Genomic DNA, 25503 nt, shown 5'->3' with positions numbered 1-25503 from the left:
TCGGCGTAAATGAAAGACAAATTGAAAGAATAAAACAAAATGAAATGCATATTGGCGGAATTACAAGACAAAATCTACGCATGTGAAAGAATAAAAAAAAAAGAAATGCAGATCGGCGCAAAAGAGTAGAGATCAAAAGTTATATTTTATTGTTTTTATTAGAACGAAGGTTAAATACAGTGTAGTATCTTTTTTGTTCATTTGTGTTAAATTTACACTCGACGCTTGATTCCTCTTTATTTTGGAGACGTATTTTTAAGCGTACACCATGTTGGATCCGTAAAAAACGCGAAATAGGACGTTATAATTTGACGTTTTTTCATTGCTAGAAACAACGTCATAGAGCTTTTATGTCACTACCAAGTTGCGTTAGTTGATGCGCATAAACAATAGGCTGTTCGGTCTTTAAACTAGCTTATCACTACTTTATGCTTATGTGTTTTTGTTAATTGTTTGTTTGCTTTGTGTCATAAAGGCAACAGTAGTAAACTGCAGTTCAATAGTCATAAATCGATTAAGCGAAAACAAACCCAGGTCACAAATCAAAACCAAGGGAAACTCATCAACTATATGAGGAAAACAATGGAACAACAGAAACACTGAAATGCTATTAAAAAAAAAATTGCCTGCATACATAGAAACGGACTATTTGGTATCAATCTGACGAGTTAAGCACAAAGTCCCTTTTATATTTGGTTTTTATATGTTCCCTTTACACAACTGACACAGGTTAAAGAAAGGTTAGTTTTCAAGATTGGTTCTAAATATAGAACTTAAAATATCCAAAAACTTTCTGACACATGTATATGCATTCAATTGACATAAACCAACACTTAACAAAGGAAACGCAGGTCATAACAAATGAAAGAAAAATTGGAGTGCATTACTTCACAAGAGTAGTATACCAATACTACTATAACATATCAAAGAAATTCAATTAAAAACCAAAAAAAACCTTAACAACTAGAAGCAAACATATACAAATAGTTTAAAAGAGATTCCTAGATGATTCCAGATGCCATCTGTATACTAAATTATCTGAAAAGCTACTGAGTTGACTGCAAGTGAATTGTATTAACATAACTGAATGAACCGCAATGGATATGGCTGAAAATTGACTGGGAGACTGAACATGACGGAATAATCAAATTTCAGATTATGATTCATTTACGAATGCTACCTATTCCGTAAATAAAAAACTACTGAAAAGCTTCCATGCATATTTTCTGTCGCAGCATATTATTACCTGTAACAATTTCCACAGCTCTTAATGTTTTTGGATCTATGTTCCTCACAACCTCCTCTAAACAACGTACACTTTTTCTTATATTAACTAAAGCTTGTTGAATGACCCGTATTGTAGGTCTTACTGATCTGTCTTTTTTCCAAGTAAATAACACTTCCTTATTTTGGGCTGTCAAATTGGGACTACATTTGTCGATATTTTCTAAATCTATTATGGACAATCCGAGTTCTATTCCAAGTTGAAAAACCATTTTTCCAATCTGTGGTGCTAGCTTGTCTAAAATTTCATCTGTAGGAATACAATCTAAGATATCGTCTGGAATTCCTATAAGAGAATTCAGATTTAAATAATACATGCAAGTGAATAATTTTACATGGACTAATGGACATTAGTCTAAAAGGAACTTTTTAAACACATTGTCCTTGCTTTATTAAAACAACAAGATTTCCTGAATCTCGATCAATTTTTAGTGTCAAATGGTATTTACTGACTCGATTCAATCAGGCCGTTACTCACACTGCCAGAAATCTAGAAAATCTTTTCCTACAAATAATGTTTTAAACAATCATTATATTTTCTAGGACTGATTTTAGCTGACATGAACAACACGATGGGTGCCTCGTGTGGAGCAGGTTTTGATAACACTCAATGGTTATTGGGATTCGTGTTGCAAAGTATTTAGTTTTCTGTGTTTTGTTTTGTATACTCTTGTGTTTCTGTTTGTCCTTGTCTTTTTTAGCCATGGCATTGTCAGTTTATTTTCGAATTATGAGTTTGAATGTCCCGCTGGTATCTGTAGCCTCTCTTTTTGAAAGTGCTGTTTGTAAAATGCTTTTCACAGAATGCACAATTATTATCAGCTCAGTTAACTTTTCAGCTGGCATGATTCAAATCAAACTTTTTTTCTATTACAAGTATTTGTTGATATGTTTAGAAATTATTACGGAAATAAAGTTCCCTCAGGCAAAATGGACCTTCCAAGGATTTTTCTAGATCCTTTTTAGTCACACTGCTTCCCTTGGAAACAGCCTCTAAAAATTTACTTTCTTCACAAATAGACTAACAAGTGCACATTACCATGTGTTATGAGTGAATGACAAGAACGCAAAGGGGCATACATGATCACTAGCAAAATCATTCGTCTAGTAAGAGTAAAAAATAATGAGAAAGTGATTATCAGAAAAAACTGCCCATAAATTGACAAAACATCACTTTCAATATTAGATCCTGTTTGTGTTTTTTCTAAACACAATTAACAAACACAATTCATGTTTATGCTTCTGTCAACTTAATTTCTATGAGAATATGTGCATTTCTTGACAACATTTGCAGTTTCAATGATTTTAAACTGAATGTTACTGTAAGACATTAGTTAATAAGTGAAATGAATAGACGGACACAGCACTATAACCAAGCCCACACTACGTTTGACCATAGGTTAATAAAGTCACTGTTAAGCATGATTTCTGTTGACAGTACAGTAAACAAAAATACTAGATTTTGTTTTAAGTACATGAATATCTTAAGATACAGTTTACTTACTAGATTTCACTTGTTTTCTTCTCCTGACCTGAAAATAAAGTCGTATTTATCCGTATAAGCATTTATGATGAGATCTGCAAACTTAGGAATGCGTATCATCAGCATTGTTTTGTCATACAGATGTAAAACCAGGTGTATAATATCGCCATTATTTTAGGACCATTTTAAAATAATATGGAGGTATTTGTTGTATTTTGTTATGTTTACATAATTTGATAAATGGCGTCAAGTATGACTGTTTATTTAAAAAAAAAGTTATACAATAATTAAGAAAACAAATAGCACATGTTCATATCTATATATATCAGGGTCATTTCTCCTGCTGTGTCGACAAAGCTTGGGAAATAAACCATGCATATTTAATGAAATATCATTAATAGTTATGTAAAACGATATTAAATATCAATTATTGACACTTCTGCAGTTAATGTAAACATTCCAGCGATCTAATTGTGAAATTTAAGTACATATCTTTAATGTAAGCAGCTCTAAAACTTGGAATTGATGTTGTCATAATCGTAGCTTATATACCTAGCGTTGAAGTGACCATAATTGTAAGGGAGATATGAAAATGCAAAAAACACTTTATTTCTATATAGCTTACAATGCATAATGTGTGTGTTGTTATTTTCATTTCTTGCAAACTTTTATCTAGATCTCCAAAACATATTGAATAATTCTCTTTCAAGTGAATAAGTGTAAAAAATTTGACCATCTGTGTATTTCCTGTGTATTTCTTGCAAATATCTCTCCAATCTATCTCTTCCATTCCAAGACGAAGTGCTAATTCATGTATCAAGTCTTCATCACAATTACCAGAAAGACGAAGCAACTCGGGGTTACTTGGAATTTGATCTAAAGAATATTCACTCAAACCTACAAGTTGTATAAAACGTAAACATTGTGAAAAGATAGTAATAATTATGTAAATGTGGCTATACATTACTAGAACACTATTAGTCAATATTAGCAACAAATATAGATAGTAATTATATTTCAGAACTGTCTACCACGCAGAATAATTATCTATATTTCTATGGTCCTGTCTGACTATTCTATGAACAATATATATATGGCCTTGTCTGGCTGTTCTAATATATTAAGCTATATATTTATGACCGTGTTTGGCTGATTTTAGGATATTCTACCATCAAGAACAATTATCATTTTTATCTGTATAACCATGTCTGGCTGTTCTTATGATATTGTAATAAGGAATCATTATCTATATCTCTATGGTCGTGCCTTGCTGTTTAACCAGCATGGCTATATGTACAACTAAAATAACGAGTTCCAATTTGTTAGCCGGCATGAAGTTTTTCTCTGTCTATTTCATACTCCAAATGATACCACATCAAACTAGTAATCAAAGCATGTAAGGCTGTGAAAGCATTTGCTGCCTAGTTAATGTTTATTGTAACTTTTGTCAAACATGTAAAAGAATTAAACCTGACAGGAGTCTATATAAAATAAATCCAGCAAAATGGTCTATTTACTTTTTAATTCCTGAGAATGACCGGTCATTATTTTTTAATAACGCAAATGGTCATTATGATATTTGACACTGTCCAGAGAAGTAACCTTGATCATTTTGCTTATATTTATTATTATACAATCTGTTTACAGAGTTGAGTTTATAAGTATCAATCAGCAACTAAAGAAGGCCCTAATACATAACAAAGTCTGTAATTTCATCGAAGTATTAAACGCATGGTTAGTGACATTTCTATAACGTGCGTAGTAATTTTGTACGATAACTTTATGAATGGAAGATAACCACATATAATTTGTTTAAACTAGATACCCCAATGATGAGTGTGGTGAGGTTTGATTTAACCTGACCCAGTTGTTTACAAACAGACGAGGATAAACAAATAGTGCCAAGTGATGGGAAATCTCACAATGGACATTGTGTCCTATGAGCCACACAAAAAAACAACCTAAACACTAAACACAAAAATGATAAAACTGCATATCTCTAGAACAGTAAAAGTGACACCACCACATTTGTAACTTGATCTGTAGTTTGTAGTAATAATCATCATGTAAAAGTTTCATAACATTTGGTTGAGGCAAACTAAAGTTGGAGAACGGAAACGAAAAATTCAGCAATTTTTCTATTTGTAAAAGGGCACAACTCTAGAACAGTAAAAGTGACACCACCAAAATTAAAACTTGATCTGTAGTTTGTAGTAATAAGCAATATGTATAAGTTTCATAACATTCGGTTGAGGCAAACTATAAAAGTTGGAGAACGAAAACGAAAAATTCAGCAATTTTTCTATTTGAAAAGGGCATAACTTTAGAACAGTAAAAGTGATGCCACCAAAATTCAAATTTGATCTGTGTTTTGTGGTAACAAAAATTGTGTATAAATTACATAACATTTTACAGAGGCAAACTAAAGTAAGAGAACGAAAACCAATTTTGGGAAGTAAACGTAGTTTTACGTACAGACGGACAAGTGTAAAACTTAATGTCTTTTCCGCTACGATGGGAGCATTCAAATTGTCCCCCTTTTTTAAACTCCCCCCCCCCTAATTCCAGAAAAATAATATTTGAAAAAATACTTTACTTTTTACTAAATGTGGTACAGTTTAAGAGACATCAATACATACTAAAAAAAGCATTATTGTCTGAAAACTAGAAAATGCTTGCTTTAGACCCCTTTGACCCTAAATTCCTAAACAGCTAGGGCAATTACCCCCAACATGAATCCCAATCTTCAACTTGTGGTATGGAACCTTGGGGTACAATTTCAGAGCAATCAAAATACTTATACACAAGTTTGACTGTCCCTTTGGTATCTTTCGTCCCTCTTTTATTCTTCTAAAACTAGAAAAATGCTTGTTTGGGGACAATTTTTAACCTAATTCCTAAACGGTTGGGACCATCACCCCCATAACCCATCCCAACTTTCCTGTTGTGGTATTGAACCTGTTGCTTAAATTTCAAAGAGATCCATACAATTAAACTTAAGTTATTGACAAACGAAATGTCGTCGGATGACGACAACGCAGGTAATGACGCCGATGAGGACATGATAGCATTTTACGATCCCATTTTTTTTGCACTCGTATAAAAATATAAAAAATATAATTTGCTCTAAAATAAATGTGAAGGTTTTGTCAAGAAATGCTGATTTAGAGTTTAAAATCATGATACTCAAATTGATACATTTAAATTTGTATTTCATTTATTATCAAACTAGTTATTTCATAATCTATGTTTCAATGAGAACTATGAAATGATTCTGCATTTTATAGTATTACGATCGTTATGAAAACATGAGTAAGGCATGTTAGAATTATATAACTATTTTTACTTGCGTTTGTCAAACAGCTTTTATAATATGACTAATGTGTTACCTTTATACCTACTAAAGTATTGATGTTGACAACATTGCAAACCATTTTTTACATCTACCTATAAAATCTAAACACTCTATAACTAAGCAATTTTCAGTTACCTTTATCTTAAGACATACATGCAGTTCAATGTTTCAAATTATACGCTTATAAAACACCAATTTCTACAACAATGCTCTCCAACGTTGAACTTTATTTGGCCTGATAAACTTTTTTAGAATCGAGCGTCACTGATGAAAAAAAAATCACATCCAAACTGTACATGAGTTAACTCCCTTATTAATAAATATGCCTTGTTTTATCATATCAAGTTATATACAAAAACATAACGATGCATTTTTATGCACTATAAAACATGATTTAATCCACCATTTTCTACATTTGAAAATGTCTGTACTAAGTCAGGAATATGACATTTGTTGTCCATTCGTTTGATGGGTTTTAGCATTTGATTTTGCCATTTGATTAGAGACTCTCCATTTTGAATTTTCCTTGGAGTTTAGCATTTTTGTGATTTTACTTTTTAGTAAACATCCTAACAATATTGGCAAGCAAGCCAACCAACTTTGAACCAACATGGAGTAGTGAAATCATGACAAAAACAGTAAAGGTTTATATGCTAGTCAACTCTTATATATATATATCATACATATAAACTCATCAAAAATACCAGGATTATTTTGGGATTTACGACAGACGTGTGTTTCGTCTACAAAAGACTCATCAGTAACGATTTTTTTTGTGGTAATGGAACACAAAGATAGCCGATACACATTTCAATTCCACAAATGTTTAGAACTGGATTATTGTGAATCTTACTTACGTTTTGTATTTATGTTATCAGCTCGCAATATAACTTAAATGGAAATGAAATATACTTCTAAGAAACATATTTTACTTGAGAAGGAATTATGATATTTTTGAGATCTTTTAACAGAAAAAGAAATAGTCGATACATTTACCTGGACAACTAGGATCACACTGCATTTGTTCCTATAAGGAAAAAAACTTTTTTACAAAGTATTTGTAGCTAACGTCATCCGGCTAACATACCAAGAAACAAAACAGAGAATCTTCTTTTAAGTTATATGTTAGTATAATGTTATACTAGTGTTGATTACCAAACTATGTTGAACAAGTTTTATCAAGTTTAATCAAGCCACAATTTGTATGTGCCTGTCCCAAGTCAGGAGCCTGTATTTTCGTTGTTGTAATTTGTTGGGTGTACATCCTACTTTTTTCGTTCTTTGTTTTATGCATGAATCAGTGCGTTAGTTTTCACTTTTGAATTGATTTACAATTGTCATTTCAGGGCCTTTTATAGTTGAATATATGGTGTGGGTTTTTCTGATTAGTGAATGCCATACCATGACCTAGCGTTGCGACTTTGTCATTTGATCTCTGGTGGAGAGCTTTCTCATTGGCAATCATACAACATCTTCTTGTTTTCATATTAATCATAATATTTTGAATTACAAAGTTACACCAATGAGACTACCACAAATACCTTTATCTGACTTTTTTGGGGTCATTGTATGGTTTGTTCTGCGACCTTTAAATACACTGATTGTGTTGTCCTACCTATTATGACATTTTGAGTAAGTGTAAATTTGCATGGTGGTTGGTGTTGGCATAACAGAAGAACATCATCATGTATAGCAACTGGTCTCTTTTTGTAGTTCGAAAGATTCTCTCAGTTTTGTGTTTTTTACTTCAGTTTGTAAGTTGTAAATGAATTTTCGAGATTTAAACATCATTCTGCTCAATATGTCTGCGTCTAATGTATACTATTCATTACACTGTGTCTGTGAATTGCAGCACATTGATTAGGGGTTTTATCAAATAATTGCTACACTGGGATTGCTATAATTATACTCGAAAAAGTTACGAAAAATTAACAGATAGAAAGCTAGAGTTGAAAAAAAATGATTGTTTATCATACTGATGAATAAAATTGTCCTTGTATTTTTTTTTCTTTTATGTTTCAGCTTTAAATTTTGCGATTTGATAGGGGACTTTCCATTCTGAATTTTCCTTGGAGTTCGGTATTTTTGTATTTGTTTTTTTTTTTTAATTTATTTCTTTATAAAGAAACAAACCAACTATATCATGTCCATAAATATCTGTCTTTTGTGCATCATAAGAATTATTCAATATGAACATAATTAAAGTAAAGTACATACCAGTTTCTGATTCCAAACTCTCCAGTTGTGTTTAATGTTTTCACCATGTTCGCAAAGACATTCCGCTGTATCTACAACCATATTTTCTTCTGGAGTAAAACAGTTTAGTTTTGAGCAGGAATACTCAGTGAGGAATGGTAACTTGTTGTTGGCTTTACAATGGATAGTTGACTGATAAAATTCAGATATTCTCTCCAAAGTAACAAACAAACAATCCCGGACACTGGTGGCTATATCAGGTATTATTAGGCCCTTGGAGCGCTTGTGGACAAGGTACAGTAAGATCTTATTTCCTTCTACACAGACAACAATATCATGCTCTTTATCAAATGATAACCCAACAAACCCAGAAAACATAAGTTTCTGTCCTTGGTATTCTTTTAATGTCCACATACTCAGACATGCACATATTAGACGGTTTGGTAAGGCTGGAGGTATGATGGTTCCTTTGAAAACAAAGGCCAATTTTACAGTCCTCTCTGGTGTACATTCTTGTGTCAAGTAATCTGTATTATTTCTTTGTGTAAGCATACAGGGTACAAAGAAGTTTTCTATTGGTAGACGACTTCCTGTTTTTGTATCATATCTCCGTTGTTCGGATACGATATCTAGATGTATCAGCATATCAAATATGTACTCTTTAAATGGTAAAATCTGACGGAATTCTTCTTGTTCCCAAATCTGGTAGAGGTCTATTTTTTGTATCATTCCATTTTCAGACATCTTTTGAAAGGTTTTCCTTGTTTTATTTTCTTTGGGCCAAAATGCAACATCTATAAAAATGAAATAAAGAATATGTTATCAGACTTAAAATATAGTTTATATTATGAGGTAATACCGGTCTATAAAAGCTACATGATAAAACAATTTGTATCGCTCACTTAGATCATCACTGGAAAAAACAATTCATCCTAATATTTCAATTAAATGTCTTTTGTATTAGAACACATTATTTTTCTGTCTAGTCTGTTATAACAGGATTTGATGATCAAAGTTGAATCATTTCCCATTTGGAAGAAAATTATTTGAAACAAGGCTTACATGTGCTGAGGGAAAACTGCTAGTTTTCAAATGTTTGCATGGTTTCTATAATTATGTTATCTGTAGAAGAAACACTAAGAATGAGGCATGACAGTCATCCATGATGACATCTTGTCAGTCAAATACTGTCGTTCAGATTTTTATTTTCCAGCTTTTAGCACATAGAGTTTACTCCTCAGTTACTATTTATTCTAAGTACATGAAGTAAACAAATATTTTGAATGTCTATTACCATGATTACTTTGATTAAATACATTCCTTTTCGATGGGTAGTATATTAATTTTGAGGTAAGTTCCCAAGCTGTGATCGTATATATAAAGAAGACAATTATGTTAAACACACTGAATGTGGTTTTTTCTATTGACAACTACATGAAGTATGATATTTATAAAATAGGGGCGAGATATACCAGAGGGATATTCAAACTCATAAACTTACATCACCATGGCTAAATACGAAAAAGACAAACAGACATATTTGATATTATAAAATAGGGGCAAAATATACCTGAGGAACATTCAAACTCATAAACTGACATCGCCATGGCTAAACTAGAGGCTCTAAAGAGCCTGTGTCGCTCACCTTGGTCTATGTGAATATTAAAGGAAGCAGATGGATTCATGACAAAATTGTGTTTTGGTGATGGTGATGTGTTTGAACATCTTACTTTACTGAACATTCTTGCTGCTTAAAATTATCTCTATCTAAAATGAACTTGGCCCATTAGTTTCAGTGGAAAATGTTAGTAAAAATTTACAAATTTTATTAAAATTGTTAAAAATTGACTATAAAGAACAATAAATCCTAAGGGGGTCAATTGACCATTTCGGTCATGTTGACTTATTTGTAAATCTTACTTTGCTGAACATTATTGTTGTTTACAGTTTATCTTTATCAATAATAAAATTCAAGATAATGACCAAAAACAGCAAAATTTCCTTAAAACTAACAATTCAGGGTCAGCAACCCAACAACGGGTTGTCCGATTCATCTAAAAATTTCAGAGCAGATAAATGTTGACCTGATAAACAATTTTACCCCATGTCAGATTTGCTCTAAATGCTTTGGGTTTTGAGTTATAAGCCAAAAACTGCATTTTACCCCATGTTCTATTTTTAGCCATGGTGGCCATCTTGGTTGGATGGCCGGGTCACCGGACACATTTTTCAAACTACTAACCCAAAAGATGATTGTGGCCAAGTTTGGATTAATTTGGCCCAGTAGTTTCAGAGGAGAAGATTTTTGTAAAAGATTACTAAGATTTACGAAAATTGGTTAAAAATTGACTATAAAGGGCAATAACTCCTAAAGGGGTCAACTGACCATTTCAGTCATGTTGACTTATTTGTAAATCTTACTTTGCTGAACATTATTGCTGTTTACAGTTTATCTCTATCTATAATAATATTCAAGATAATAACCAAAAACAGAAAAATTTCCTTAAAATTACTAATTCAGGGGCAGCAACCCAACAACGGGTTATCCGATTCATCTGAAAATTTCAGGGCAGATAGATCTTCACCTGTTTAACAATTCTACCCCATGTGAGATTTGCTCTAAATGCTTTGGTTTTTGAGTTATAAGCCAAAACCTGCATTTTACCCCTATGTTCTATTTTTAGCCATGGCGGCCATCTTGGATGGTTAGCCGGGTCACCGGACACATTTTTTAAACTAGATACCCCAATGATGATTGTGGCCAAGTTTGGTTTAATTTGGCCCAGTAGTTTCAGAGGAGAAGATTTTTGTAAAAGTTAACGACGACGACGGACGACGGACGACGGACGACGACGGACGCCAAGTGATGAGAAAAGCTCACTTGGCCTTTTAGGCCAGGTGAGCTAAAAAGGAAAAGACAAACAGACAAATATGATATTATAAAATAGGGGCGAAATATAACAAAGGGACATTCATACTCATAAACTGACATCGCCATGTCTAACAAAGAAAAACACAAACAGACAAATATGATATTATAAAATAGGGGTGAAATATACCAGAGGGACATTGAAACTCATAAACTGACATCGTCATGGCTAAAATAGAAAAAGACAAACAGACAAATATGATATTATAAAATAGGTGCGAAATATACATGAGGAACATTCAAACTCATAAACTGACATCGCCATGGCTAAAAAAGGAAAAGACAAACAGACAAATATGATATTATAAAATAGGGGCGAAATATACCTGAGGAACATTCAAACTCATAAACTGATCTCGCCATGGCTAAACAAGAAAAAGACAAAAAGACAAATATGATATTATAAAATAGGGGTGAAATATACCAGAGGGACATTCAAACTCATAAACTGACATTGCCATGGCTAAACAAGAAAAAGACAAACAGACAAATATGATATTATAAAAAAGGGGCGAAATATACTTGAGGGACATTCAAACTCATAAACTGATCTCGCCATGGCTAAACAAGAAAAAGACAAAAAGACAAATATGATATTATAAAAAAGGGGCGAAATATACCAGAAGGACATTCAAACTCATAAACTGACATCGCCATGGCTAAACAAGAAAAAGACAAAAAGACAAATATGATATTATAAAATAGGGGCGAAATATAACAGAGGGACATAAGCTGACATCGCCATGGCTAAACAAGAAAAAAAAAACCAGACAAATATGATATTATACAAGAGGCTCTCAAGAGCCTGAATCGCTCACCTTAATTCTTTTGGTTAAATCTCTCATCAATGATTATTTTGGCTTTTCAATTTATTTAAATGTTATTTGGATCGTCCTATTTTCTTCAAAAGCCAAAAAAAATAATCATTTTCTCCTATGTTCTATTTTAGCTATAGGAGCTATGTTTCTTGACATACAAGGAAATTAAATATAAAATTCAAACTAGATACTCTGAAACTCATTTAGCCTAAGTTTGGCTGAAATTGATACAGCAGTTTCAAAGGAGAAGATTTTTAAAAGTAAGTCAACATGATGAACAAATTGTGAAAAAAGTCTTTAAAGGGCAATAACTCCTTAAGGGGTCAATTGACAATTTTGGTCAAATTGACTCAATTGAAGATCTTACTTTGCTGAACATTATTGCTGTTTACAGTTTATTTCTATCTATAATTATATTCAAGATAATAAACAAAAACAGCAAAATTTCCTTAAAATTATCAATTCAGGGGCAGCAACCCAACAACAGGTTGTCTGATTCATCTGCAAATTTCAGGGCAGATAGAAATTGACCTGATAAACAATATTACCCAACGTCAGATTTGCTCTAAATGCTTTGGTTTTTGAGTTATAAGCCAAAAACTGCATTTGGCCCCTATGTTCTAATTTTAGCAATGGCGACCATGTTTGTTGATAGATCATAACTTCGGATACAATTTACAAACTAAATACCCTAAGGAACATTCAGTTAAAGTTTGGAAGTATTTGGCCCAGTAGTTTCAGAGGAGAAGATTTTTGTAAAAGATTACTAAGATTTACGAAAAATGGTTAAAAATTGACTATAAAAGGCAATAACTCCTAAAGGGGTCAACTGACCATTTCCGTCATGTTGACTTATTTGTAAATCTTACTTTGCTGAACATTATTCCTGTTTACAGTTTATCTCTATCTATAATAATATTCAAGATAATAACCAAAAACAGCAAAATTTCCTTAAAATTACCAATTCAGGGGCAGCAACCTAACAACCTAAGCCAAAAACTGCATTTGACCCCTATGTTCTAATTTTAGCAATTGCGACCATGTTTGTTGATAGATCAAAACTTCGGATACAATTTATAAATTAGATACCCTAAGGAACATTCAGTTAAAGTTTGAAAGTATTTGGCCCAGTAGTTTCAGAGGAGAAGATTCTTGAAATAGTTTACGACGACGACAGACGACGGACGACGACGGACGCCAAGTGATGGCATAAGCTCACTTGTCCCTTCGGGACAGGTGAGCTAAAAAAAGGGGTGAAATATACCAGAGGGACATTCAAACTCATAAACTGACATTGCCATGGCTAAACAAGAAAAAGACAAACAGACAAATATGATATTATAAAATAGGGTTGAAATATACCAGAGGGACATTCAAAGTCATAAACTGACATTGCCATGGCTAAACAAGAAAAAGACAAAAAGACAAATATGATATTATAAAATAGGGGCGAAATATAACAGAGGGACATTCAAACTCATAAGCTGACATCACCATGGCTAAACAAGAAAAAAACAAACAGACAAATATGATATTATAAAATAGGGGCGCAATATACCAGAGGGACATTCAAACTCAAAAACTGACATCGCCATGGCTGGAAAAGAAAAAGACAAACAAACAAATATGATATTATAAAATAGGGAAGAATTATACCAGAGGAACATTCAAACTCATAAACTGACATTGCAATGGCTAAAAAAGAAAAAGACAAACAGAAAAATATGATATTATAAAATAGGGGCGAAATATACCAGATTTCAAACTCATAAACTGACATTGCCATGGATAAAAAAGAAAAAAACAAACAGACAAATATGATATTATAAAATAGAGGCGAAATATACCAGAGGGACATTCAAACTAATAAACTGACATTGCCATGGCTCAAAAAGAAACAACAAAAAGACAAATATGATATTATGAAATAGGGGCGAAATATCCTAGAGGGACATTCAAACTCATAAACTGACATAGCCATGGCTAAGAAAGAAAAATACAAACAGACAAATATGATATTATAAAATATGGGCGAAATATCCTAGAGGGACATTCAATCTCATAAACTGACATCGCCATGTCTAAAAATGAAAAAGACAAAAAGACAAATGTGATATTATAAAATAGGGGCGAAATATAACAGAGGGACATTCAAATTCATAAACTGACATAGCCATGGCTGAGAAAGAAAAATACAAACAGACAAATATGATATTATAAAATAGGGGCGAAATATCCTAGAGGGACATTCAATTTCATAAACTGACATCGCCATGTCTAAAAATGAAAAAGACAAAAAGACGAGTATGATATTATAAAATAGGGGCGAAATATACCAGAGGGACATTCATACTCATAAACTGACATCACCATGGCTAAAAAAGAAAAAGACAAACAAAGTAATATGATATTATGAAATAGGGAAGAAATATACCAGAGGGACATTCAAACTCATAAACTGACATAGCCATGGCTAAAAAAGAAAAAGACAAACAGACAGATATGATATTATGAAATAGGGGCTAAATATACCAGAGGGACATTCAAACTCATAAACTGACATCACCATGGCTAAACTAGAGGCTCTAAAGAGCCTGTGTCGCTCACCTTGGTCTGGTCCGAGACCACAATTATTTCGTAGTGCATTTCTTTTAGAACATAAATGAAAATAAAACAAATCGCACCTGCGCTTTCTCAAAGAAACTTTTACAGTGTGTTGTACTACTTTTGGGACAAATTATATTAAAATTATAGAAAACTTCATCGGCTCTAACTCAAAATATGGACAATTTTATGTTTAGGGCGTCTTGAAATCTTTTGACAGCTTCCGAAGTGCTAATTTTCAACCTTTTTCACCTGGACCAAATCACTACTTTCCTTTAAAATTCTGGACCCAAATTTTTTTACAGTGTAATTTCACCCCCTACTTGCAATTTGAGGCATTAAACATGGAGAAATAAATTTGAAAGGGGTATAAAAATTAATGGCAAGTAACCCACTGTCAACACTAGGGACTATATTCGTGAACAACGAAAATCAAGGGACGACAATTGTGGTCTCCGACCGTCTATGTGAATATTAAACAAAGGAAGCAGATGGATTCATGACAAAACTGTGTTTTGGTGATAGTAATGTGTTTGTACATCTTACTTTACTAAACAGTCTTGCTGCTTACAATTATCTCTATCAATAATAAACTTGGCCCAGTAGTTTCAGGGTAAAATGTTAATAAAAATTTACAAATTTTATGAAAATTAAGAAATAATTCATGGAAGCCATAAATTATTGGAATTTTACACATGGCCTGGGCCGTGATATTCGAATTTTATCCTGAGCGTTAGCGAGGGATAAAATTAACGAATATCACGGCCCATATCGAGAATTTTATCACAGTGTTGTTTACAAAGCGAAAGAAGCACGTCATATTAAAATTGTTAATAATTGACTAGAAAAAGACAATAACTCCTAAGGGGGTCAAATGACCATTTCGATCATGTTGACTTATTTGTAAATCTTACTTTGCTGAACATTATTGCTGTTTACAGTTTATCTCTATCTATAATAATATTCAAGATCATAACCAAAAACAGCAAAATTTCCTTAAAATACCTATTCAGGGGCAGCAACCCAACAACATGTTGTCTGATTCATCTGAAATTTCAGGGCAGATAGAACTTGACCTGACAAACAATTTTACGCATGTCAGATTTGCTCTAAATGCTTTGGTTTTTGAGTTATAAGCCAAAAACCCCATTTTACCCCTATGTTCAATTTTTAGCCATGGCGGCCATCTTGGTTGGTTGGCCGGGTCACGCCACACATTTTTAAACTATATACCCCAATGATGATTGTGGCCAAGTTTGGATTAATTTGTCCCAGTAGTTTCAGAGGAGAAGATTTTTGTAAAAGATAACTAAGATTTACGAAAAATGGTTAAAAATGGACTAAAAAGGGCAATAACTCCTAAAGGGGTCAACTGACCATTTCGGTCACGTTGACTTATTTGTAAATCTTACTTTGCTGAACATTATTGCTGTTTACAGTTTATCTCTATCTATAATAATATTCAAGATAATAACCAAAAACAGCAAAATTTCCTTAAAATTATCAATTCAGGGGCAGTAACCTAACAACGGGTTGTTCGATTCATCTGAAAATATCAGGGCAGATAGATTTTGACCTGATAAACAATTTTATCCGATGTCAGATTTGCTCTAAATGCTTTGGTTTTTGAGTTATAAGCCAAAAAACCAATTTTACCCCTATGTTCTATTTTTAGCCATGGCGGCCATCTTGGTTGGTTGGCCGGGTCACGCCACAAATTTTTTAAACTAGATACCCTAATGATGATTGTGGCCAAGTTTATTTTAATTTGGCCCAGTAGTTTTAGAGGAGAAGATTTTTGTAAAAGTTAACGACGACGGACGACGACGGACGACGGACGACGGACGACGGACGACGACGGACGACGGACGACGGACGAAAAGTGATGGGAAAAGCTCACTTGGCCCTTCGGGCCAGGTGAGCTAAAAAGAAAAAGACAAACAGACAAATATGATATTATGAAATAGGGGCTAAATATACCAGAGGGACATTCAAACTCATAAACTGACATCACCATGACTAATAAAGAAAAAGACAAACAGACAAATATGATATTATAAAATACGGGCGAAATATACTAGAGGGACATTCATACTCATAAATATACCTATGACATTATGAAATAGGGGCAAAATATACCAGAGGGACATTCATACTCATAAACTGACATTGCAATGGCTAAAAAAGAAAAAGACAAATATGATATTATAACATAGGGCAAAATATACCAGATGGACATTCAAACTCATAAACTAACATCACCATGGCTAATATAGAAAAAGACAAACAGACAAATATAATATTATAAAATAAGGGCGAAATATACCAGAAGGACATTAAAACTCATAAACTGACATAGCCATGGCTAAAACAGAAAAAGACAAATATGATATTATAACATAGGGCAAAATATACCAGAGGGACATTCGAACTCACAAACTAACATCACCATGGCTAATTTAGAACAAGACAAACAGACAAATATAATATTATAAAATAGGGGCGAAATATACCAGAGGGACATTCAAACTCATTAACTGGCATAGCTTTGGCTAAAAAAGAAAAAGACAAATATGATAATTTAAAATAGGGCAAAATATACCAGAGGGACATTCAAACTTATAAACTGACATCGCCATGGCTAAAAAAGAAAAAAACAAACAGACAAATAAGATATTATAAAATAGGGGCAAAATATACTAGAGTGACATTCAAACTCATAAACTGACATTGCCATGGCTAAAAAAGAAACAGACTAATTTGATATTACAAAATAAAGGCGAAATATACCAGATGGACATTCAAACTTATAAACTGACATCGCCATGGCTAAAAAAGAAAAAGACAAACAGACAAATACGATATTATAAAAAAGGTGCTAGTAAACCAGAGGGACATTCAAACTCATAAACTGATGACATCACTATGGCCAAAACCGAAAAAGACAAACAGAAAAATGTGATATTTAAAAAAAGGGGCGAAGTATACCAGAGGGACATTCAAACTCATCAACTGACACCGCCATGGCTAAAAAGAAAAAGACAAATATGATATTATAAAATAGGGGCGATCAATACCAGAGGGACATATACACTCATAAACTGACATCGCGATGGCTAAAAAAGAAAAAAAAACAAACATACTAATATAATATTATAAAATAGGGGCAAAATATACCAGAGTGACATTCAAACTCATAAACTGCCATAGCTTTGGCTAAAAAAGAAAAAGACAAACAGACAAATATGATATTATATGATAGGGGCGAAATATACCAGAGGGACACTCAAACTTATAAACTGACATCACCATGGCTAAAAAAGAAAAAGACAAACAGACAAATATGATATTATTAAAAACGGGCGATAGATACCAGAGGGAAAATCAAACTTATAAACTGACATTGCCATGGCTAAAAAGAAAAAAACAAACAGACAAATATGATATTATAAAAAAGGGACGAAAAATACCAGAGGGGTATTCGAACTCATAAACTGACATCGCAATGGCTAAAAAATAAAAAAAAACAAACAGACAAATATGATATTATATGATAGGGGCGAAATATACCAGAGGGACATTCAAACTCATAAACTGACATCACCATGGCTAAAAAAAGAAAAAGACAAACAGACAAATATGATATTATTAAAAACGGGCGATAGATAACAGAGGGACATTCAAACTTATAAACTGACATCGCAATGGCTAAAAAGAAAAAGACAAACAGACAAATATGATATTATAAAAAAGGTGCAAAGTAAAAAGAAAAAAAACCAGACTAATATGATATTATAAAATAGGGGCGAAATATACCAGAGGGACATTCAAACTCATCAACTGCCATAGCTTTGGCTAAAAAAGAAAAAGACAAATATGATAATTTAAAATAGGGGCGAAATATACCAGAGTGACATTCAAACTCATAAACTGACATGGTGATTGCTAAAAAAGAAAAAGACAAACAGACAAATATGATATTATAAAAAAGGTGCAAAGTATACCAGAGGGACATTCAAACTCATAAACTGATGACATCGCCATGGCCAAAACAGAAAAAGACAAACAGAAAAATATGATATTATAAAAAAGGGGCGAAGTATACCAGAGGGACATTCAAACTTATAAACTGACATCGCCATGGCTAAAAAAGAAAAAGACAAATAGACAAATATGATATTATAAAATAGAGGCGAAATATACCAGATGGACATTCAAACTCATAAACTGACATCGTGATTGCTAAAAAAGAAAAAGACAAACAGACAAATATGATATTATAAAAAAGGGGCGAAGTATACCAGAGGGACATTCAAACTCATGAACCGACATCGCCATGGCTAAAAAAGAAAAAGACAAACAGACAAATATGATATTATAAAATAGGGGCGATAAATACCAGAGGGACATATACACTCATAAACTGACATCGCGATGGCTAAAAAAGAAAAAAAAACAAACATACTAATATAATATTATAAAATAGGGGCAAAATATACCAGAGTGACATTCAAACTCATAAACTGCCATAGCTTTGGCTAAAAAAGAAAAAGACAAACAGACAAATATGATATTATATGATAGGGGCGAAATATACCAGAGGGACACTCAAACTTATAAACTGACATCACCATGGCTAAAAAAGAAAAAGTCAAACAGACAAATATGATATTATTAAAAACGGGCGATATATACCAGAGGGAAAATCAAACTTATAAACTGACATTGCCATGGCTAAAAAGAAAAAAACAAACAGACAAATATGATATTATAAAAAAGGGACGAAAAATACCAGAGGGGTATTCAAACTCATAAACTGACATCGCAATGGCTAAAAAATAAAAATAAACAAACAGACAAATATGATATTATATGATAGGGGCGAAATATACCAGAGGGACATTCAAACTCATAAACTGACATCACCATGGCTAAAAAAAGAAAAAGACAAAGAGTCAAATATGATATTATTAAAAACGGGCGATAGATAACAGAGGGACATTCAAACTTATAAACTGACATCGCAATGGCTAAAAAGAAAAAGACAAACAGACAAATATGATATTATAAAAAAGGTGCAAAGTAAAAAGAAAAAAACCCAGACTAATATGATATTATAAAATAGGGGCGAAATATACCAGAGGGACATTCAAGCTCATCAACTGCCATAGCTTTGGCTAAAAAAGAAAAAGACAAATATGATAATTTAAAATAGGGGCGAAATATACCAGAGTGACATTCAAACTCATAAACTGACATGGTGATTGCTAAAAAAGAAAAAGACAAACAGACAAATATGATATTATAAAAAAGGTGCAAAGTATACCAGAGGGACATTCAAACTCATAAACTGATGACATCGCCATGGCCAAAACAGAAAAGACAAACAGAAAAATATGATATTATAAAAAAGGGGCGAAGTATACCAGAGGGACATTCAAACTTATAAACTGACATCGCCATGGCTAAAAAAGAAAAAGACAAATAGACAAATATGATATTATAAAATAGAGGCGAATTATACCAGATGGACATTCAAACTCATAAACTGACATCGTGATTGCTAAAAAAGAAAAAGACAAACAGACAAATATGATATTATAAAAAAGGGGCGATAAATACCAGAGGGACATTCAAACTCATAAACCGACATCGCCATAGCTAAAAAAGAAAAAGACAAACAGACAAATATGATATTATAAAAAAGGGGCGATAAATACCAGAGGGACATTCAAACTCATAAACCGACATCGCCATGACTAAAAAAGAAAAAACAACCCAGACAAATATGATGTTATAAAATAGGGGTGAAATATACCAGAGGGACATTCAAACTCATAAACTGCAACAGCTTTGGCTAAAAAAGAAAAAGACAAATATGATAATTTAAAATAGGGCAAAATATACCAGAGGGACATTCAAACTCATATACTGACATCGCCATGGCTAAAAAAGAAAAAGACAAATATGATATTATAAAATAAAGGCGAAATATACCAGATGGACATTCAAACTCATAAACTGACATCATGATTGCTAAAAAAGAAAAAGACAAACAGACAAATATGATATAATAAAAAAGGTGCGAAGTATACCAGAGGGACATTCAAACTCATAAACTGATGACATCGCCATGGCCAATACATAAAAAGACAAACAGAAAATATGATATTATAAAAAAGGGGCGAAGTATACCAGAGGGACATTCAAACTCATAAACCGACATCGCCATGGCTAAAAAGAAAAAGACAAACATACAAATATGATATTATAAAATAGGGGCGATAAATACCAGAGGGACATTCAAACTCATAAACCGACATCGCCATGGCTAAAAAAGAAAAAGACAAAAAGACAAATATGATATGATAAAATAGGGGCGAAATATTCCAGAGGGACATTCAAACTCATAAACCGACATCGCCAAGGCTAAAAAAGAAAAAAAAACCCAGACAAATATGATGTTATAAAATAGGGGTGAAATATACCAGAGGGACATTCAAACTCATAAACTGACATCGCAATGGCTAAAAAATAAAAAGACAAACAAACAAATATGATATTATTAAATATGGACAAAATATACCAGAGGGACATTCAAACTCATAAACTGCAATAGCTTTGGCTAAAAAATAAAAAGACAAATATGATAATTTAAAATAGGGCAAAATATACCAGAGGGACATTCAAACTTATAAACTGACATTGCCATGGCTAAAAAAGAAAAAAACAAACATTCTTATATAGTATTATAAAAAAGGGGCGAAATATACCAGAGTGACATTCAAACTCATTAACTGCCATAGCTTTGGCTAAAAAAGAAAAAGACAAATATGATAATTTAAAATAGGGCAAAATATACCAGAGGGACATTCAAACTTATAAACTGACATTGCCATGGCTAAAAAAGAAAAAAAAACAAACAGACAAATATGATATTATAAAATAGGGACGAAATATACCAGAGGGACATTCAAACTCATAAACCGACATCGCCATGGCTAAAAAAAAAAAAAAAAAAAACCAGACAAATATGATGTTATAAAATAGGGGTGAAATATACCAGAGGGACATTCAAACTCATAAACTGACATCGCAATGACTAAAAATAAAAACAAACAGACAAATATGATATTATAAAATAGGGACGAAATATACCAGAGGGACATTCAAACTCATTAACTGACATCGCCATGGCTAAAAAAGAATAAGACAAACAGACAAATATGATATCATTAAATAGGGGCGAAAGATGCTAGAGGGACATTCAAACTCATAAACTGACATTGCCATGGCTAAAAAAGAAAAAGACAAACAGACAAATATGATATTATAAAATAGGGACGAAATATACCAGAAGGACATTCAAACTCATAAACTGACATCGCCATGGCTAAAAAAGAAAAAGACAAACAGACAAATATGATATTATAAAAAAGGGACGAAATATACCAGAGGGACATTCAAACTCATAAACTGACATCGCGATGGCTAAAAAAGAAAAAGACAAACAGACAAATATGATATTAGAAAATAGGGACGAAATATACCAGAAGGACATTCAAACTCATAAACTGACATCGCCATGGCTAAAAAAGAAAAAGACAAACAGACAAATATGATATTATAAAAAAGGGACGAAATATACCAGAGGGACATTCAACCTCATAAACTGACATCGCCATGGCTAAAAAAAAAGACTAACAGACAAATATGAAATTATAAAATAGGGACGAAATATACCAGAGGGACATTCAAACTGATAAACCGACATCGCCATGGCTAAAAAACACAAAAAAAAAACAGACAAATATGATGTTATAAAATAGGGGTGAAATATACCAGAGGGACATTCATACTCATAAACTGACATCGCAAAGACTAAAAAAAAAAGACAAACAGACAAATATGATATTATAAAATAGGGACGAAATATACCAGAGGGACATTCAAACTCATAAACTGACATCGCCATGGCTAAAAAAGAAAAAGACAAACAGACAAATATGATATTATTAAATAGGGGCGAAAGATGCTAGAGGGACATTCAAACTCATAAACTGACATCGCCATGGCTAAAAAAGAAAAAGACAAACAGACAAATATGATATTATAAAATAGGGACGAAATATACCAGAGGAACATTCAAACTCATAAACTGACATCGCTATGGCTAAAAAGAACTAGAGGCTCTAAAGAGCCTGTGTCGCTCACCTTGGTCTATGTGCATATTAAACAAAGGACACAAATGGATTCATGACAAAATTGTATTTTAGTGATGGTGATGTGTTTGAAGTTCTTACTTTACTGAACGATTTTGCTTCTTACAATTATATCTATAATGAACTTTGCCCATTAGTAACAGAGAACTATATTTGGTAAAAATTTACATAAATTTACCAAGTTAATGAAAATTGTTAAAAATTTACTATAAAGGGCAATAACTCCTTAAGCGGTCAATTGACCATTTAGGTCATGTTGACTTATTTGTAGATCTTACTTTGCTGAACATTATTGCTGTTTACAGTTTATCGCTATCTATAATAGTATTCAAGATAACCAAAAACGGCAAAATTTCTTTAAAAATTACCAATTGGAGGGCAGCAACCCAACAACCTGTTGTCCAATTCATCTGAAAAATTCAGGGCAGATAGATATTGACTTGATTAACAATTAACCTTTGTCAGATTTGCTCTAGATGCTTTGGTTTCATAGTTATAAGCCAAAAACTGCATTTTACCCCTATGTTCTATTTTTAGCCGTGGCGGCCATCTTGGTTGAATGGCCAGGTCATCGGACACATTTTTCAAACTAGATACCCCAAAGATGATTGTGGCCTAGTAGTTTCAGTGGAGATTACTTAGATTTATGAAAAATGGTTAAAGATTGACTATAAAGGGCAATAACTCCTAAAGGGGTCGACTGACCATTTTGATCATGTTCACTTATTTGTAGATCCTACTTTGCTGAACATTATTGCTGTTTACAATTTATCTCTATCTATAATAATATTCAAGATAATAACCAAAAACAGCAAAATTTCCTCAAAATTACCAATTCAGGGGCAGCAACCCAACAACCGATTGACCGATTCATCATAAAATTTCAGGGCAGATAGATCGTGACCTGATAAACATTTTTATCCCATGTCAGATTTCCTCAAAATGCTTTGGTTCTTGAGTTATAAGCCAAAAACTGCATTTTACCCCTTTGTTCAATTTTTAGCCGTGGCGGCCATCGTGGTTGGTTGACCAGGTCACGCCACACATTTTTTAAACTCGATACCCCAAAGATGATTGTGGCTAAGTTTAGATTAATTTGGCCCAGAAGTTTCAGAGGATAAGATTTTTGTAAAAGATTACTTTAATTAACGAAAAATGGTTAAAAATTGACTATAAAGGGCAATAACTCCTAAACGGGTCAACTGACCATTTTGATCATGTAGACTTATTTGTAGATCTTACTTTGCTGAACATTATTGCTCTTTACAGTTTATCTCTATCTATAATAATATTCAAGATAATAACCAAAAACAGCAAAATTTCCTCAAAATTACCAATTCAGGGGCAGCAACCCAACAACCGATTGACCGATTTATCTGAAAATTACAGGGCAGATAGATCTTGACCTGATAAACATTTTTACTTCGTCAGATTTGCTCTAAATGCTTTGGTTTTTGAGTTATAAGCCAAAAACTGCATTTTACCCCTATGTTCTATTTTTAGCCGTGGCGGCCATCTTGGTTGTTGGCCGGGTCACGCCACACATTTTTTAAACTAGATACCCCAATGATGATTGTGGCCAAGTTTGGTTTGATTTGGCCCAGTAGTTTCAGAGGAGAAGATTTTTGTAAAAGCTAACGCCGGACGACGACGGACGACGGACGCCGGACGCAAAGTGATGAGAAAAACTCACTTGGCCCTTTGGACCAGGTGAGCTAAAAAGACAAACAGACAAATATGATATTATAAAATAGGGGCGAAATATACCAGAGGGACATTCAAACTCATAAACTGACATCGCAATGGCTAATAAAGAAAAAGACAAACAGACAAATATGATATTATCAAATAGTGGCGAAATATACCAGAGGGACATTCAAACTCATAAACTGACATCGCCATGGCTATAAAAGAAAAAGTCAAACAGACAAATATGATATTATTAAAAACTGGTGATAGATACCAGAGGGACATTCAAACTTATAAACTGACATCACAATTGATGAAAAAGAAAAAGATAAACAGACAAATATGATATTATAAAAAAGGTGCGAAGTATATCAGGGGGACATTCAAACTCATAAACTGATGACATCGCTATGGCCAAAAAAGAAAAGGACAAACAGAAAAATATGATATTATAAAAAAGGGGCGAAATATACCAGAGGGACATTCAAACTCATAAACTGATGACATCGCCATGGCCAAAAAAGAAAAGGACAAACAGAAAAAAATGATATTATAAAAAAGGGGCGAAATATACCAGAGGGACATTCAAACTCATAAACTGATGACATCGCCATGGCCAAAAAAGAAAAGGACAAACAGAAAAAAATGATATTATAAAAAAGGGGCGAAATATACCAGAGGGACATTCAAACTCATAAACTGATGACATCGCCATGGCCAAAAAAGAAAAGGACAAACAGAAAAATATGATATTATAAAAAAGGGGCGAAATATACCAGAGGGACATTCAAACTCATAAACCGACATCGCCATGGCTAAAAAAGGAAAAGACAAACATACAAATATGATATTATAAAATAGGGACAAAATATACCGGAGGGACATTCATACTCGTAAACTGACATCGCCATGGCTAAAAAAGA

At 32.9% G+C, this 25503-nt stretch overlaps 1 protein-coding gene across 1 annotated transcript in view; it reads right to left on the bottom strand.

The window, feature by feature from the left end:
• LOC139525508 (uncharacterized) overlaps positions 1-25503 on the bottom strand; it is a 165069-nt gene that overhangs the window by 12836 nt on the left and 126730 nt on the right. The window contains exons 21-25 of the mRNA XM_071320900.1: positions 8340-9112; positions 7119-7149; positions 3393-3664; positions 2789-2816; positions 1247-1570 (exon numbers count right to left, since the gene is read on the bottom strand). Coding sequence (XP_071177001.1) covers positions 1247-1570; positions 2789-2816; positions 3393-3664; positions 7119-7149; positions 8340-9112 — 1428 coding nt within the window. The remainder of the gene's footprint in view (positions 1-1246; positions 1571-2788; positions 2817-3392; positions 3665-7118; positions 7150-8339; positions 9113-25503) is intronic.

This window comes from Mytilus edulis, chromosome 5, assembly GCF_963676685.1.
Source record: "Mytilus edulis chromosome 5, xbMytEdul2.2, whole genome shotgun sequence".
In the NCBI taxonomy this organism is placed as follows: domain Eukaryota; kingdom Metazoa; phylum Mollusca; class Bivalvia; order Mytilida; family Mytilidae; genus Mytilus; species Mytilus edulis.
Note: the sequence above shows the minus strand (reverse complement) of the source record. Positions and strands in the feature narration are given on the sequence as shown.